Source organism: Oncorhynchus keta, chromosome 1 (genome assembly GCF_023373465.1).
Source record: "Oncorhynchus keta strain PuntledgeMale-10-30-2019 chromosome 1, Oket_V2, whole genome shotgun sequence".
NCBI classification, from domain to species: domain Eukaryota; kingdom Metazoa; phylum Chordata; class Actinopteri; order Salmoniformes; family Salmonidae; genus Oncorhynchus; species Oncorhynchus keta.
The window spans coordinates 49194530-49212061 of record NC_068421.1 but is presented as its reverse complement, the minus strand read 5'-3'; the positions used below and the strand labels follow the sequence as shown (position 1 = coordinate 49212061).

Sequence of the window (17532 nt, the reverse complement as noted above, 5' to 3'; positions counted from 1 at the left end):
AGGAAGGAACATTTTTAAAGGCATTGGAGAGAATTTTGCGGTTTTCAAGTGAATTTCCTACAATTCTACGCTTTTTGTCATGTGGCAGAGAGCTGTTTGGTTGCAGCTTTAAAGCCAATATCCTGCAGTACTACACATTTTGCCATGAGGCATTGACAAAAAGTTGGTGTTTTTAAAGGCCCAGTGCAGTCAAAAACTTGATTTTCTTTGTTTTATATACATGGAGTTGTCACGTCCTGACCCTAGTTCCTTTTTTATGTCTCTGTTTTAGTTTGGTCAGGGCGTGAGTTGGGGTGGGCATTCAATGTTTTTGTTCTATGTTTTGTATTTCTGCTTTTGGCCTGGTATGGTTCCCAATCAGAGGCAGCTGTCAATCGTTGTCTGAGATTGAGAACCATACTTAAGTAGCCTGTGTTCCCACTATGAGGTGTGGGTAGTTGTTCTCTGTTTAGTGTATGTCACCTGACAGAACTGTTTTGTTTCTTCCATTCGCTTTGTTATTTTGTTTTGTGTGTTCAGTCTAATAAATTAACATGGACACTTACCACGCTGCATATTGGTCCGATCCTTCCTACTCCTCTTCAGACGAAGAAGAGATTCGTTACAGGAGTACACAAAAGATTATGAACACCTGCTCTTTCCATGACGAGGTGAATCCAGGTGAAAGCTATGTTCACTTGTTAAATCCATTTCAATAGGTTTATGTGAAGGGGAGGAAAAAGGATTTTTAAGCCTTGAGGTAATTGAGACATGTACTCTCTGTGTGCCATTCTGAGAGTGAATGAGCAAGACAAAAAAATCGAAGTGCCTTTCAATAGGGTACGGTAGGTAGTAGCTGCCAGGCGCATGGGTTTGAGTGTGTCAAGCACTGCAGCGCTGCTGCATTTTTCAGGCTTAATAGTTTCCCGTGTATATCAAGAAGGGTCCACCACCCAATGGACAACTCGCCAACTTGACACAACTGTGGGAAGCATTGGAGGCAACATGGGCCAACAGCATGCCTGTGAAACGCTTTCGACGCCTTGTAGAGTCCATGCCCCGACGAGTTGAGGTGGAAAAGCGAGGGGTGCAACTCAATATTGGGAAGGTGTTCCTAATGTTTGGTATTGTGTGGAAATATATACCAAGTGAGGTTGGAATAATATTGTGAAAATGATAGTGCCCTTCGGCGTAAGAGCTGTTTGAAAAGACTGGCTGAAATTTCAGCCTGAATCGGTCACATCACCAGGCGGTAAGAGTTCCAAACCTCTGCCAATAACGGCTTGTTTTCAGTTTTCCCGTCGCCACTCAGACCACACCCAGACACTCCTACCAAAATGATTGCTTGAAGAATTTTTGTTTATTTTAGAATATTTTATAAAAAATATTCACAGTAAAGTTGTTACCCAGAAATGATTTTGTATTTATACTGAACACAAATATAACTGGAACATGCAACAATTTCAACGAGTTAGTCAATTGAAATAAATGAATTATTGACGCTAATCTATGGATTACACATGACTAGGCAGGGGTAGGCCTGGGGGGTTATAGGCCCACCCACTTAGGAGCCAGGCCCACCAACTCCCCACAGAATGGCTTTATTACAGACAGAAATACTTCTCAGTTTCATCAGCTGTACGGGTGGCTGGTCTCAGAAAATCCCACAGGTGGAGCAGCTGGATGTGGACGTCCTGGGCTGGCGTGGTTACACATGGTCTGCGGTTGTGAGGCCGGTTGGACGTACTGCCAAATTCTCTAAAATGACGTTGGAGGCGGCTTATGGTAGAGAATTAAACATTAAATGATTTGGCAGCAGCTCTGGTGGACATTCCAGCAGTCAGTATACCAATTGCACGCTCCCTCAAAACTTCAGACATCTGTGGCACTGCACATTTTTTGTGGCCTTTTATTCTCTCCAGCACAAGGTGCACCTGTGTAATGATCATGCTGTTTAATCAGCTTCTTGATATGCTGCACCTTATCAGGTGGATGAATTATCTTGACAAAGTATAAATGCTGAATAACAGGGATGTAAACAAATTTGTGCACCAAATTTGAGAGAAATAAGCTTTTTGTGCCAATGGAACATTTCTGGGATCTTTTATTTCAGCTCATAAAACATGGGACCGACACTTTACATTTTGCGTTTATATTTTTGTTAAGTACAGATAAAAAATGGCTGAGTTGGACCTTTTTAACAGCTTGAATTACAGTGCATTTATGTAAAAAACAAAATTGGGGTGGGGAATACAGGAGGTATTGAGTTGAAAAATGTATAATTTGTGGAGGACTGTGGATACCAATATCCCTGTGAGCCTCCCAGGCCCATGGTGCCCAGGGTTAATGTAAATTAATATTACATTGTATTGCACCCTCTTAACGTATTCCACGGATCCCAAAATGTGTTTAATATGCATTAAGAAAATTAAATGTAATTTGTATTTTAAAATATATTGAGGTCTGGACCCCTGCAGTACCTCCGCGAGCCCACTTTGAGAACAATTGACTTAATTTACTTGCGCGTCCCTCCACTTTACTTGTGGGATTCTGCCCCCATATCAAGGAATCTCTCCTGGTTGAGTATTCCCAAGGTCAGATCACACAGGCCTACATACGCACAAAGAATATGCTCTCTTTCAGATGTATTATACTGGCATGCTTGTCATAGGTAGACTTCTCAGCAACTGGTCAAATCAATTTCCTGTGCTAAGGATGGTAATTATGAACGGTAGCGAATTTAGATTGGTCCTAATGCGGCTGGGCCGCTCTGTAGATGAGACAGAAGGTTACCACACTAAATATAACCCCAAGCGGACACCCATGTGCAGCTGCGTCAACTCTGTCACTCTTTGAGGTGCACAAAACATGATGGGACACACCAGAGCACTTGGATTAACTTGGCCGACCCATTTCTCAGCGGCTCTCCAATCAACAGGTGTTTTCTTTGGTGTCTGAAGCCAAGGTACTCTGTAACGTTACAGTGCCTTTTGCTTGACATACTCCTATTATATAGCATTATAAAGCACTAGTGTTAATGAAGTGCTTTATAATGAGAAACGTTAGAACATTGAAACGTTGAACATAATTCAGGTCAACAAATTAACCCCAATGAGAGGGAATGCTTTTCGGCCATTTTTGCCATTTTGTCCTGCAAGGAAAAACGACACTGAAACAAATGTATAAGAGCAATATGATATGACTCAATGTTTACCCCCCTGTCCCCTCTCTTCTCAGTGGATGGAAATGTCAGAAGTGTGAGATGAAAGAGAACCTGTGGTTGAACCTGTCAGACGGAGCGGTGCTTTGTGGGAAGTGGTTCTTTGATGGTTCCGGAGGAAACGGCCACGCCTTGGACCACTTCAAGGACACTAACTTCCCCCTGGCAGTCAAGCTGGACAACCTCACTCCAGACATAGCAGGTCAGTGACACATATTGGGGGAAAACAAAAAACTGTCCTGATTTCAGTGTTTTAATTCTTCCATTAGTATAAAGCAGACCGTCTCTACTAAACTGTCCCTTGTGTTGTGTATAAACTGACAACAAACCTACTTCAATTTGTTGTTCGTGACTTTACGAATAGCAACTAACTCGTAACTAGGTTTAACTGTTTGGGTTTTTCTCTCCCAGATATTTATTCGTTCGATGAAGAAGAAGCAGTCCTGGACCCGCAAATATCCGAACACTTGCAACACTTTGGAATAGACATTATACCGATTCAGCGGGTACGTCTTGCCGTCATTGTAGGAATACAATTAGATGATTTTCAACAACTGTCTGTCAATGTCACCAAAAGTAACCTGTATCAAACAGCCATTTCCATTTCACATAGAATGGAATGTGCCCCCCTGGAATAATATCAACCGTCTCTGGGTATGGCTGGACCTCCATTGTGAATGGGGACTCCCTCTTTTTATTCTGTTGATTTGAACAGAATGGAACAGATAACGGCCACCACAACACAGACAACACAAACGGCATGCGGCCGCGAGTCAGCGAGTGGGAGGTGATCCAGGAGTCGGGCATGAAGCTGAAGGCAGTGTACGGCTCGGGTTTCACGGGCATCAAGAACCTGGGCAACAGCTGCTACCTGGGCACCATCATGCAGGTCCTCTTCAGCATCCCTGAGTTCCAGAGGGCGTAAGTATTACTAGCATCTGGGATGGTGTGGGAGAGGGATACAGGGAGATCGAGAGCGAGGCCTCCAAGATGGACCGGAATAAACATAGTAAATCAGGACGTTGGGCGTGGGGGTCTAGGGGGGGGGGGTCGTCATGTTTCGCCCTCATACAACAACACCGATGAAGATGACTATGAAGGAAAAGTGACTTGACCTAAAGGTCTTATTACATGTTTTGTACGCATCTATTGGATAATAATTGCCCTCATTATTTGCCCTCAAACCATCACGGTCACCTAATAATCCCCAGTTTACAATTGGCTCGTTCATCCCCCTCCTCTCCCCTGTAACTATTCCCCAGGTCATTGTTGCAAATGAGAACGTGTTCTCAGTCAATTTACCTGGTAAAATAATGGATCAATAAATAAAATATTTGCAAAACAATACCTACAGTACTGTAAGTGGCAGGTTTGTACGAGTGGATGAATGTAGTGTTCAATCTCATATTGTCGGATGTCTGCTTTTAATCTCTAGGTATGTTGGAAATCTACAGAGGATATATGACTACTCACCTCTTGACCCCAGCACGGACTTCAGCACACAAATGTAAGTCAACACTCTTGACCAATTTCTTTACTTTTTTGTTTGTATGTTGATGGTGTTGGCAAAGAGCTTTTCTTAGTCAGGTTTGAGAAGCTACTGTATTTACAATGCAAGCTTGTGTAATAGGACAGCCCATGTTGGTTTGTCACTAATCCTTTGGTTTGTTTTTGTTTATCCGCCAGGGCGAAACTGGGCCACGGACTCCTCTCAGGCCTGTACTCCAAACCACCAATGAAATCCGAGCTCATTGAACAGGTGATGAAAGAAGAATACAAGGTATTAGACTGGGTACGTCCAGCTCGATATCTGGGTGTAATGTGAGCATGTACAATTACAGACTGACAAATGGCAATTTGGAAAGTGTTTTTTGTTCTGTGGTTTCCAGATAAGTAGGCGTAAGAGCTGTGGTTAACTAGTGTATCGTACTTTTCCTCTCCGGCCATTATTAAGCCGCTAGTTTTTTAAACTTCTAGTAAATGCAAATGTAATTTAATGAGGAGTCCTGCATTCAGGTCAAAACAGAATGTTATTGGTTTCCGATCGTCCTCATTACATGAACAAGCAAAAATAATTATATGCTGGTAGTGTGAACAATACATAAGCATTTGTAAAAACGTTTCTTCTGCACGGTCTTCATTACTTTTTCCACTGTTCACATTTCTTGATATATAAAAATAAGCTGCGGAATAGTCGCTAGAAAAAACCCAGACACATGGAATCATGATGAGTATGAACTCTGCCTCTAAGACACAGTGAGCACCGTTATGGACACAATAATACGATTATTGTGGCTGGTCAGATGAATATAATAGTTTGTTTAAAACGTTTCCATGCTTTACAAGAAGAATGATTTTCCTAATTTGTTTACATGGGCACATCTGAAATCAGGCTACTTGATGGGACTCCAGATAAATGCAGTGGCTTATTTTTGCGAAGTCTATTTGATTCTGAGTACGGACATATAAAGTTTTGTGAACCATTTTTAAGATGCATACTTTGAGTTTTTCAGAGTTTACTTCACATAAGAGAGTTTACTTCACTCTGCTGGTGCTGGCAAATGCACAGATCAAATACACTGCTGAAAAGCTGTTTACATGTCCTAATAATTAGAAAGATAGCTTAGAAAACCAGGCGTTTTAATCGACGCATGCTTACTTTTGACCTTTTGACCTTATACCGATTTAAGACAAGCAGAGTAAGGTTTTCACATGACCATTTCCATACTCGGCCTAATGCCGTAATCAGTTTAATATCAAATTATACTGAACAAAAATATAAAGGAAACATGTCAAATGTTGGTCCCATGTTTCATGAGCTGATATAAAAGATCCCAGAATACGCAAAAAAAGCAAATTTCTCTCAAATTTTGTGCCCACATTTTGTACATCCCTGTTAGTGAGAATCTCTCCTTTCCCAAGATAATCCATCCATCTGACAGGTGTGGCATATCAAGAAACTGATTAAACACAGGTGCACCTTGTGCTGGGGACAATAAAAGGCCACACTAAAATTTGCAGTTTTGTCGCAAAACACAATGCCACAGATGTTTTGATGGAGCATGTAATTGGCATTTTGAGTGCAGGAAGGTCCACCAGAGCTGTTGCCAGAGAATTTTGCAGTACGTCCAACTGGCCTCACAATTGCAGACCACATGTAACCATGCCAGCCCAGGACCTCCGCATCCAGCTTCTTCACCTGTGGGATTGTCTGAGAACAGCCTCCCGGGTAGCTGATGAAACTGCAGATTTGCACAACTGAATAATTTCTGTATAAACTGTTCTGGTTCTTCCATGGCCTGCACACTCGCCAGACATGTCACCCATTGAGCATGTTTGGGATGCTCTAGATCTATATGTATGACAACAGGTTCGCCAATATCCAGCAATTTTGCACAACCATTGAAGAAGAGTGGGACATCATTCTACAAGCCACAATCAACAGCTTGATCAACTCCATGCAAAGGAGATGTCGTGCTGCGTGAGGCAAATGGTGGTCACAGCAGGCAGATACTGATTGGATTTCTGATCCACACCCCAGTTTATTTTTAAAATTGTTATAAGGGATCTGTGACCAACAGATGCATGTCATGTGAAATCCATATTGGGCCCTAATTCATTTATTTCAATCGACTGATTTTCCTTATCTTTGAAATTGTTGCATTTATATTTTTGTTCAGTATATTAGTGTGCATGTAAACATACTCAATGTGAAATTTTACAGCTCTACGACCATTTTAAAATTGAGCCTTAAAATAAGTGAAGTCCATAAGTGTTCCTCAGGAAACACTTGGTTGTCTCTACTGATCGCTTGTCAATGTTTCTGATATTAGCTTATTCCGAAATGACAACTGATATTCTATATTCATGTCGAACATGACTTCTCCTTTTTGGCTCGTTTACCTTGTAGTTAATAATCTGATTGGATTTAATATGTGAGGGCAGCATGTTTCAAATTAAAGTGCTTTCACCTATGTGTTTTTTATTTATTTATTTTTTTACCTTTAGGCAAGTCAGTTAAGAACACATTCTTATTTTCAATGATGGCCTGGGAACAGTGGGTTAACTGCCTGTTCAGGGGCAGAACGACAGATTTGTACCTTGTCAGCTCGGGGGTTTGAACTCGCAACCTTAGTCCAACGCTCTAACCACTAGGCTACGCTGCCGCCCCGGCAGTGCCTTCAGAAAGTGTTCACCCATTTTTACACCTTTTGTTATGTTACAGACTGAATTTAAAATGGATTAAATTGAGATTTGTTGTCACTGGCATACACACAATATCCCATAATGTCAGTGTAATGATGTTTTTAGAATATTTGACAAATGTTATAAAACAATGAAAAGCTAAAATGTCTTGAGTGAATAAGTATTCAACCACTTTATTATGGCAAGCCTAAAGTTTCATGGACTCGTTCTGTGGGCAATAATAGTGTTTAACGTGATTTAAAAAAAAAAAAAAACTACATCTCTGTACCCCACATATACAATTATCTGAAAGGTCCCTCTGTCAAGCAGTGAATTTCAACCACAAAGACCAGGAAGTTATCCAATGCCACGCAAGGAAGGGTAGCTATTGGTTGATGGGTAAAAAAACAAACAGACCTTGACCATCCCTTTGAGCATTGTAGTTATTAATTCCTCTTTTGGATGGTGTATCAATATACTCAGTCACTACAAACATACAGGTGTCCTTCCCAACTCAGGAAAATAGGAGAGAACTGTTTTAAAGTCACCAATCAAAGTCATTAAACTTTCAGGATGGGTCAACATTGTAGTTACTCCACAATACTAACCTAATTGACAGAGTGAAAAGGAAACGTATAAAAACATTAAACAACACAAGTTAAACTGCAAAAAAAGGTGGCAAAGCAATTTCTTCTTCTTGTCCTAAATACGAAGTGTTATGTTTGAGGCAAATCCAATACAACATATTACTGAATTCCACTCTTCATATTTTCAATCATAGTGCTGGCTGGATCATGTTATGAGTATGCTTGTAATTGTTAATTAAGGACTGAGGAGTTTTTCAGGATAAAAAAAGAAACCGAATGGATCTAAGCACAGGCAAAATCCTAGAGGAAAACCTGGTTCAGTCTGCTTTCCACCAGACGCTGGAAGATTAATTCAGCTTTCAGCAGTACAACAACCAATTTGACAGAGTTTGAAGAATTTAAAGAAGAATAATGGGCAAATGTTGCACAATCCAAGTGTGGAAAGCTCTTAGAGACTTATCCAGAAAGACTCCCAGCTATAATCACTGCCAAAGGTGCTTCTATAAAGTATTGTCTCAAGGGTGTGAATACTTATGGAAATGCAATATTTTTGTATTTCGTTTTCAATACATTTGCATGTTTTCACTTTGTCATTATGGGGTATTGTGTGTAGATGGGGAAACAAAATCAATTTAATGCATTTTGAATTCAGGCTGTAACACAACAAAATGTGGAATAAGTCAAGGGGTGTTAATAATTTCTGATGGCACTGTGTACAGTAATAGGCTATGAAATAAGGAAATGAAGCACTAAACGCCTATTTTAAAACATCCTATGTTTTTTTTAGACCCCTGACTTTTATCTTAGCCCTTATTAGCCACAGCAGTAATGGAAAGGGCAGGAATGTGGCTCTGCATTTCATCTGAGGCCACGGCTAGTTTTGGACACAGACAGCTGAGTGGAACACCGTTGCCTGGCAGAATGGAAGAAAAAAAAGGGACTTGTGCAGAAATATGTATTCTCCTCTGTCAATATTCACTATTTCTCCTTCTGATTAACTTGTAGTTAAAAAAAATGTAAGGCTGTGTTGTATGTCTTTAAAAATATATATTTTCAATATTATAACCCAATATTTGTCCCAAATTTATTTTTGGTTGGTCTAGATGTTGGATCTTAATTTGCCCCCTTTTGTCGCAGAAGGAACATAATCCTGAAGCAGGAGGATTTGAATTAATTATTTTTTAATATTTAGAATCACAGCCAGGCAGGGGTCAGCTGGAAGTTGTATTTGTAGGCTACATATTAACTTAGACTGCAGGTCCACTTGGCATCAGTTCAAGTAGTAGTAGGCTATGTAGTAGGCTTCTTGCATTGCTCTTTGAATTTTTGGAGGAACTAGTACTTTTCAAGTTACTCTCTGTGGGCTGTACTTGTACTCTTACTCAAGTAATTTCTGATGGAAGTAACTTAATTTTTTACTACGTTACATTTTACCAAATCACTTCAGTTACGAAGGTTGATAGATATTTCATGTAATCACTGTCGGAGGAAAGCCTGCAAATTGAGTGATTTTACATGAATCGATGCTATTGGTTCCCCTTTACCCTTTACGTCTGTATGAATGTTTCACGACCCCTTGACCAATGAAATGTATTCAAAATAGCTTGACATCAAAACTCCATCAAACCCTGTATCTCCACCAAGGCTCTTGAAGTGAAGCGTACGTCTTCATGCCTGAGGATATTTTTGTTTGTGGGTTCTTAGCCAAATGCGATCAGAAGTTTAATTACCTTCTGCCTTTTGTAATATTGTATATTTCTGGAGTAAGAAGTATTTCTCAGATAAAATTCTGCTGTGTTTTTGAGGGCTAGTGCAAATCAAATAGCCAACTTTGGCTAACCCAGAATCTGACAGACAAAGTTTAATGTGTTTTTAGCTCCCCATATGGTCTCTGCTTGTCATTGGCATTGACATAAAGAGTGATCAAATTAATCAGATGTGTGTGTGTGTGGCAATAACTAACTAGCTATTACATTAGGTTGTCACTAGCTAGCTGCAGTGTCAACCATGTAGCTAGCTAACGTTAGCTAGATCAACCAAGACATGAGGTCGAATGAATTGTCCGTCGAGCTCTGAGACCGAACTCTAGGGAAGGGGACCAAAACATTTCTGCAGCATTGAAGGTCCCCAAGAACACAGTGGCCTACTCATACTTAAATGGAAGAAGTTTGTAACCATCAAGACTCTTCCTAGAGCTGGCTGCCCAGCCAAACTGAGCAAGAACCCAATGGTCACTCTGACAGAGCTCCAGAATTCCTCTTTGTAGATGGGAGAGTCTTTCAGAAGAACAACCATCTCTGCAGCACTCCACCAATCAAGACTTTATGCTAGAGTGGCCAGATGGAAGCCACTCCTCAGTAAAAGGCACATGACAGCCCGCTTGGAGTATGCCAAAAGGCACCTAAAGAACTCTCAGACCATGAGAAACAATACTCTCTCCTGAATGCCTAGTGTCACGCCTGGAGGAAATCTGGCACCATCCCTATGGTGGTGCCAGCACCATACTGTGGGGATGTTTTTCTGAGGCAGGGACTGGGAGACTAGTAAGGACCGAGAGAAAGATTAATGGAGCAAAGTACAGAGATCCTTGATGAAAACATACTCCAGAGCGCTCAGGACCTCAGACTGGGGAGAACGTTCACCTTCCAACAGGACAATGACCCTAATCACACAGCCAAGACAACGCAGGAGTGGCTTCGGGACGAGTCTTTGAGTGTCCTTCAGTGGCCCAGCCAGGCTAGACTTGAACCCAGTCGAACATCTCTAGAGATACCTGAAAATAGCTGCAATGCTCCCCATCCAACCTGACGGAGCTTGAGAGGATTGACAGAGAAGAATGGGAGACACTCCCCAAATAGAGGTGTGCCATGCTTGAGGCATCATACCCAAGAAGACTTAGTTTTAATATTTTGTTTAATTTGTAATGAATTTGTAAAAAAAATCTAAACCTGTTTTTGCTTTGTCATTATGGGGTATTGTGTGTAGATTGAGGGGAAACCATTTTAGAATAAGGCTGTAACGTATCAAAATGTGGATAAAGTCAATGGGTCTGCATACTTTCCAAATGCGCTACCTACAGGAAAGTTTAATTACAAACTTTTTTCAAAGTGCTGGTAGTGCGTTCAGATTTCTATCACTGAAGCATGTGCACAAGATACAAATCCATGCACGAGACACATGCATTCTAGCCGAGCTCGTGCACGTGTTTACATGGTTCTGCACATGCTTCAGGTAATAGAAATCTGAACGCATTACCAGCACTTTGAAAATCCTGTGGATAAATTCTCACTCCCCCTTTTATTTAAACCCCTTTTTTCTTAGTTAGTCTTGTCTCATCGCTGCAACTCCCGTACGGACTCGGGAGAGGCGAAGGCTGAGAGCCGTGCGTCCTCCGAAACCCTGCCAAGCCGCAATGCTTCTTGACACAATTCCCACTGAAACCGGAAGCCAGCCGCACCAATGTATCGGAGGAAACACCGTACACCTGGCGACCATGTCAGCACGCACCGAGCCCGGCCCGCCACAGGAGTCACTTGTGCTCGATGGGACAAAGACATCCCTGTCGGCCAAACCCTCCCCTAACCCGGATAACAGTGGGCCAATTGTGCGCCGCCCCATTGGTCTCCTGGCTGCGACAGAGCCTTTACTCGAACCCATAATCTCTAGTGGCACAGCTAGCACTTCGATGCAGTGCCTTAGACCACTGCGCCACTCGGGAGGCCTGTCTCACATTCCTACCGCCAAAAGGACCAACCGCATGGACAACCGGTAAAGTACGTTTAAAATATAATTTTATACAACATTCTGGCATGTAGAGGTCGTGAGAGGGAACTTTCCTAATTAAAATGCAAATTTTGGCCCAACGTAGAATTCAATGCAATTCAACATCGGGTTTCTAGGCAATCTCACGCTCTCTGTGTGTATGTCTAAATGAATTTCTCATCAAAGTTTGCCTTCACCCCCACCACCCCTCTAGTTTCTTAACTCCCAAAGAGGAGGAAGAATGTGGTCTTCCTGAGCACACTGCACAAAATGTCTGAGATCAGTGATCGTTGATTGATTTATGTTCTTCACGTTTTTGTTTTGTATCTATCTTGTTTTATCCTTATTGATTGTTGTTTTTCATGTTGTGAGTGGGGGCAATGTTTTAAAAAATGGGAGAAGACTAGTATTTTGTAGTTGAATTCCTCATTGTACAGTGTATATAAGAATATATCATTATGTTGCCAAAAAACCTTCAATAAAATGCATTCAAAACTACTTTCTGCGCATTTCTTATACTATCTTAGATTATAAAAGTGCTATCTCTTGTTAAAAAAACAGAGTGGTGTCCACTGATTTTAAATGCAGTCTTTCTGCATTGTGAAGAGGGAAAACCCAGATATTCACAACGTTTGTGATGAATGACAGGTTGGTTCTTCATGCAAAATAGATTTGGGGTTCAATTCAATTAAGCTGCTTTATTTTAGGGGTTTAGTGAAGGTGGGTCATTTATTTACCTTTAGGACAAGGAGGTATACATAATGTTAAGACTACACAAGGGTTAAATGTGCTCTCATTTAATAAATGTGCCATTTTGGCATTTTTCATTGCCAAGATGGCTAGCTGCTACATATCAACTTGTCTTGCTTGAGCAGTGTGAATTGTTGCTAATCCAATCTGTACAATACAGCCCTGAATCCTCAAGTATTTACTATACAGATTACCGACATAGTCTCTACACTACAGCACCTGCTGTTGTGAGATTTATGATTAATCTCACACAGCCAATAAAGATCGTCATGATTGTCTGCAGATTGACTGCTTATTTTTGTGGGGAAAGGATCTCAAGGATAATTTGTACTTGTTTCTGCTTGATTAAATGTGTTTTTCTATTGAAAAACGAAGACGGCAAAGCCCTTTTCAAGTCGAAACAAATCCTAACTTGAGTAGCTGAAATCGCCTTGGAAATTGTTGGAAATTGGCCTCATGATATTCAGAATGTTTATTAGCAGAATCAGATTTTTTTTCCTGAAGTACCACCAATCACAGTTCAATGGTTTTGGTTTGGTGTCTTGTCTTGCTGCACCCTTAGACAGGTGACAAATCATTCTGTGTGTGTGTGTGTGTGTGTGTGTGTGTGTGTGTGTGTGTGTGTGTGTGTGTGTGTGTGTGTGTGTGTGTGTGTGTGTGTGTGTGTGACCCCTTGTTCTCATTCCAGCACCAGCCAAAGGGTATCTCTCTCAAGATGTTCAAAGCCCTGGTTAGCAATGGCCACCCGGAGTTCTCCTCCAACAGACAGCAAGACGCACAGAAGTTTTTCCTGCATCTCATCAACCTGGTGGAGGTATGCATGTATGGCTTCATACGTGTTTTCTATAAGTAGGAGCGTGTTACGGTGTATTTGTAATAATAAAAACTACTCTAAAAGGCATGTAGCGATGAATACAGTATGCCATTGTTGCAGAGGTACAGCAATTGGCAAACAGTCACTGGTGTTCAATAAAAGGCTCATAAGCATACACGGTATCTAATGGCACTGGCTTTTCAGCTTGTCTTTCAGTGATGGCCTTAATAAAAGTAAAAAAAATAGCTTTCATGAAATGGCTACCGTGAAGCATTTTTCCGGCATGTCGGTGCATCTCTGACTCTTGTCACACGTGGTCAATCGGAACCTTGGGGGAGAGGAAGCGGGACTGTTTTTGACGAAACGCAGCACCCTGTCCCCGGGCCGGCAGACACACACTTGTGCTCTGAAGTGATTTTCTCAACCGGGCTAAATTTAGACTGCCCCTGTCGGTTACACTGGCCAGATAATGCTTCCTATTCTGCCTGAAGTCAACACAGAAACATGCTCAGACTAGAAACCCGCCACTTTCTCTGCTCTTGCCCTTGACCAAAACAATCGAGCCAAAAATAATTTACTAGACTCCGTTGCATGGCTGATTTATCTATTGTCAATTGTTGTCAAAAGTCAACTTCATGTTAATATAAGTAAAAAATCAACGTTTTTTTTTCCTTAGCTTCAGAGTACCTTTTCTAATTTAAATGGGGCCCTATGTTTTTACCTTTTTTAATTTGATTTGAGTGTATAATTTGTGGGCATAATCAGCTGTCCTTAGCCTGTGTGGAGGAACTGAGTTGGTTAGACCGAGACAGGCAGACTCTAACAGTGGCCTTCAAGTTTAGCCTGCCAGCCAGCCAGTTAGAATACGTCACTGGAGCTGGGAGTAGAGCTATAACCTGAGAATTTCTGTAGCCTCTTAGAATAGAAAAGCTGCTGATGTGACACTCCATACAAGCCAAACGGTTTTAATTTAAGACTCATTTCCCCATGAGTCCTCAAATAAATTAAACAAGTTTCGTCCCCAATGACCCCCCCCAATAAACATCTGCGTACCTCTTTGAGTTATACTTGCTTCCCCCTGTCTTTCTTCGTTGGTCAATCTTTGACTGTGTGTAATTGACCACATGACAACAGGATGCTTGGCATGGCCCCCTTGTGATGTATACAGTATATATACATTTATTACACACACACACAGTTGAAGTCGGGAGTTTACATACACTTAGGTTGGAGTGATTAAAACTATAGTTTTGGCAAGTCAGTTAGGACATCTACTTTGCATGACACAAGTAATTTTTCCAAAAATTGTTTACAGATTATTTCACTTGTAATTCGCTGTATCACAATTCCAGTGGGTCAGAAGTTTACTTACACTAAGTTGACTGTCCCTTTTTAAACCGCTTGGAAAATTCCAGAAAATGATGTCATGGCTTTAGAAGCTTCTGATGAGTTAATTGACATCATTTGATTCAATTGGAGGTGTACCTGTGGAAGTATTTCAAGGCCTACCTTCAAACTCAGTGACTCTTTGCTTGATATCAAGGGAAAATCAAAAGAAATCAGCCAAGGCCTCAGACGTTCATCTGTACGAACAATAGTACGCAAGTATAAACACCATGGGACCACGCAGCCGTCATACCACTCAGGAAGGAAACGCGTTCTGTCTCCTATATATGAATGTACTTTGGTGCAAAAAGTGCAAATCAATCCAAGAACAACAGCAAAGGACCTTGTGAAGAAGCTGGAAGAAACTGGTACAAAAGTATCTATATCCACAGTAAAACGAGTCCTATATCGACACAACCTGAAAGGCGTACACAGGCCCATTATCAGCAACCATCATTCCTGTGTTCCAGTGACATGTTGTGTTAACGAATCCAAGTTTATAATTTTAAAAGGCTTATTGATCATTAGAAAACCCTTTTGCAATTATGTTAGCGCAGCTGAAAACTATTGTGCTCATTAAAGAAGCAATAAAACAGGCCTTTTTTTTGAGAAATTAAGGCTATCCCATGTGAGAAATTGCCAAGAAACTGAAGATCTCATACAACGCTGTGTACTACTTCTTTCACAGAACAGTGCAAACTGGCCCTGACCAGAATAGAAAGAGGAATGGGAGGCCCCGGTGCACAACTGAGCAAGAGGACAAGTACATTAGTGTCTAGTTTGAGAAACAGAGGCCTCACAAGTCCTCAACTGGCAGTTTCATTAAATAGTACCCGCAAAACACCAGTCTCAACGTCAACAGTGAAGAGGCAACTCTGGGATGCTGGCCTTCTAGGCAGAGTTGCAAAGAAAAAGCCACATCTCAGACTGGCCAATAAAAATAAAAGATTAAGAAGGGTTAAAGAACACAGACACTGGACAGAGGATCTCTGCCTAGAAGGCCAGCAGCCTCTTCACTGTTGACATTGAGACTCTAACTCTAATGTACTTGTCCTCTTGCTCAGTTGTGCATCGGGGCCTCCCACTCCTCATTCTATTCTGGTCAGACACAGTTTGCACTGTTCTGTGAAAGAAGTAGTACACAGCCTTGTGCGAGCTCTTCAGTTTCTGGCCAATTTCTCGCATGGAATAGCCATCATTTGTCAGAACAAGAATATACTGACGAGTTTCAGAAGACAGTTCTTTGTTTCTGGCCATTTTGAGCCTGTAATCGAACCCACAAATGCTGATGCTCCAGATACTCAACTAGTCTAGAGAAGGCCAGTTTTATTGCATCTTTAATCAGAACAATAGCTTTCAGCTGTGCTAACATAATTGCAAAAGGGTTTTCTAATGATCAATTAGCCTTTTAAAATGATAAACTTGGATTAGCTAACACAATGTGCCATTGAAACACAGGAGTGATGGTTGCTGATAATGGGCCTCTTACGCCTATGTAGATATTCCATAAAAAATCTGCCGTTTCCAGCTATAATAGTCATTTACGACATTACAATGTCTACACTGTATTTCTGATCAATTCGATGTTATTTTAATGGACAAAACATGTAACTTTCTTTCAAAAAATAGGACATTTCTAAGTGACCCTAAACTTTTGAACGGTAGTGTGTATATGTAGTACCAGTCAAAAGTTTGAACACCTACTCATTCAAGGTTTAAAAACATATATTATTATTCTTTAAAAAAACAAACAATTTTCTACATTGTAGTGCAGGCATCAAAACTATGAAAAAAACACACTGAATCATGTAGTAATCAAAAAAGTGTTAAACAAATTCAAATATATAGTTTATATTTGAGATTCTTCAAAGTAGCCACGCTTTGCCTTGATGACAAGTCAGGAGATTGAGGAGGCCAGGTCATCTGATGCAGCACTCCATCACTCTCCTTCTTGGTCAAATAGCCTTTACACAGCCTGGAGGTGTGTTTGGTCATTGTCCTATTGAAAAACAAATGATAGTCCCACTAAGCGCAAACCAGATGGGATGGACAAATTTGTACTCATCAGACCAAAGGACCGATTTCCACCGGTCCATTGCTCGTGTTTCTTGGCCCAAGCAAATCTCATCTTATTGGTGTCCTTTAGTAGTGGTTTCTTTGCAACAATTCGAACACAAAGGCCTGATTCACACAGCCTCCTCTGAACAGTTGAAGTGTCTGTTACTTGAATTCTGTGAAGCATTTATTTGGGCTGCAATTTCTGAGGCAGGTAACTCAAAAATAACTTAGCAATTGCAGCAGAGGTAACTCTGGGTCTTCCTTTCCTGTGGTGGTCTTACATGAGGCAGTTTCATCATAGCACTTTGTGGTTTTTGCAACTGCACTTGAAGAAACGTTCAAAGTTCTTGAAATTTTCCGTATTGACTGATGTTCATGTCTTTAAATTAATGATGGACTGTTGTTTTCTCTTTGCTTATTTGAGCTGTTCTTGCCATAATATGGACTTGGTCTTTTGCCAAATAGGGCTATCTTCTGTATACCATTCATGCCTTGTCACATCACGGCTGGTTCGCTCAAACGCATTTAGGAGGAAATTAAATTCCACAAATGAACTTTTAACAAGGCACACCTGTTAATTGAAATGCATTCCAGATGACTACCTCATGAAGCTGGTTGAGAGAATGCAAAGAGTGTGCAAAGCTGTTATCAAGCCAAAGGGTGGCTACTTTGCAGAATCTCAATTATAAAACATATTTTGATGTAACACTTTTTTTTATTTTTTAGTTACAACATGATTCCATGTGTTATTTCATAGTTTTTATGTCTTCACTATTATTGTAAAAATAACG

The 17532-nt window shown here is 40.9% G+C and overlaps 1 protein-coding gene across 7 annotated transcripts in view; it reads left to right on the top strand.

The window, feature by feature from the left end:
• Positions 1-17532, top strand: part of LOC118386859 (ubiquitin carboxyl-terminal hydrolase 13) — a 67148-nt gene that overhangs the window by 31795 nt on the left and 17821 nt on the right. For 5 of the 7 annotated variants that reach the window (XM_035774848.2, XM_035774856.2, XM_035774838.2 and 2 more), the window contains 6 exons: positions 3217-3401; positions 3611-3705; positions 3915-4120; positions 4635-4706; positions 4886-4991; positions 13172-13297. In XM_035774848.2, the coding sequence (XP_035630741.1) occupies positions 3217-3401; positions 3611-3705; positions 3915-4120; positions 4635-4706; positions 4886-4991; positions 13172-13297 (790 nt within the window). The remainder of the gene's footprint in view (positions 1-3216; positions 3402-3610; positions 3706-3914; positions 4121-4634; positions 4707-4885; positions 4992-13171; positions 13298-17532) is intronic. The other 2 variants (XM_035774829.2, XM_035774821.2) reach the window with 2 other exon arrangements.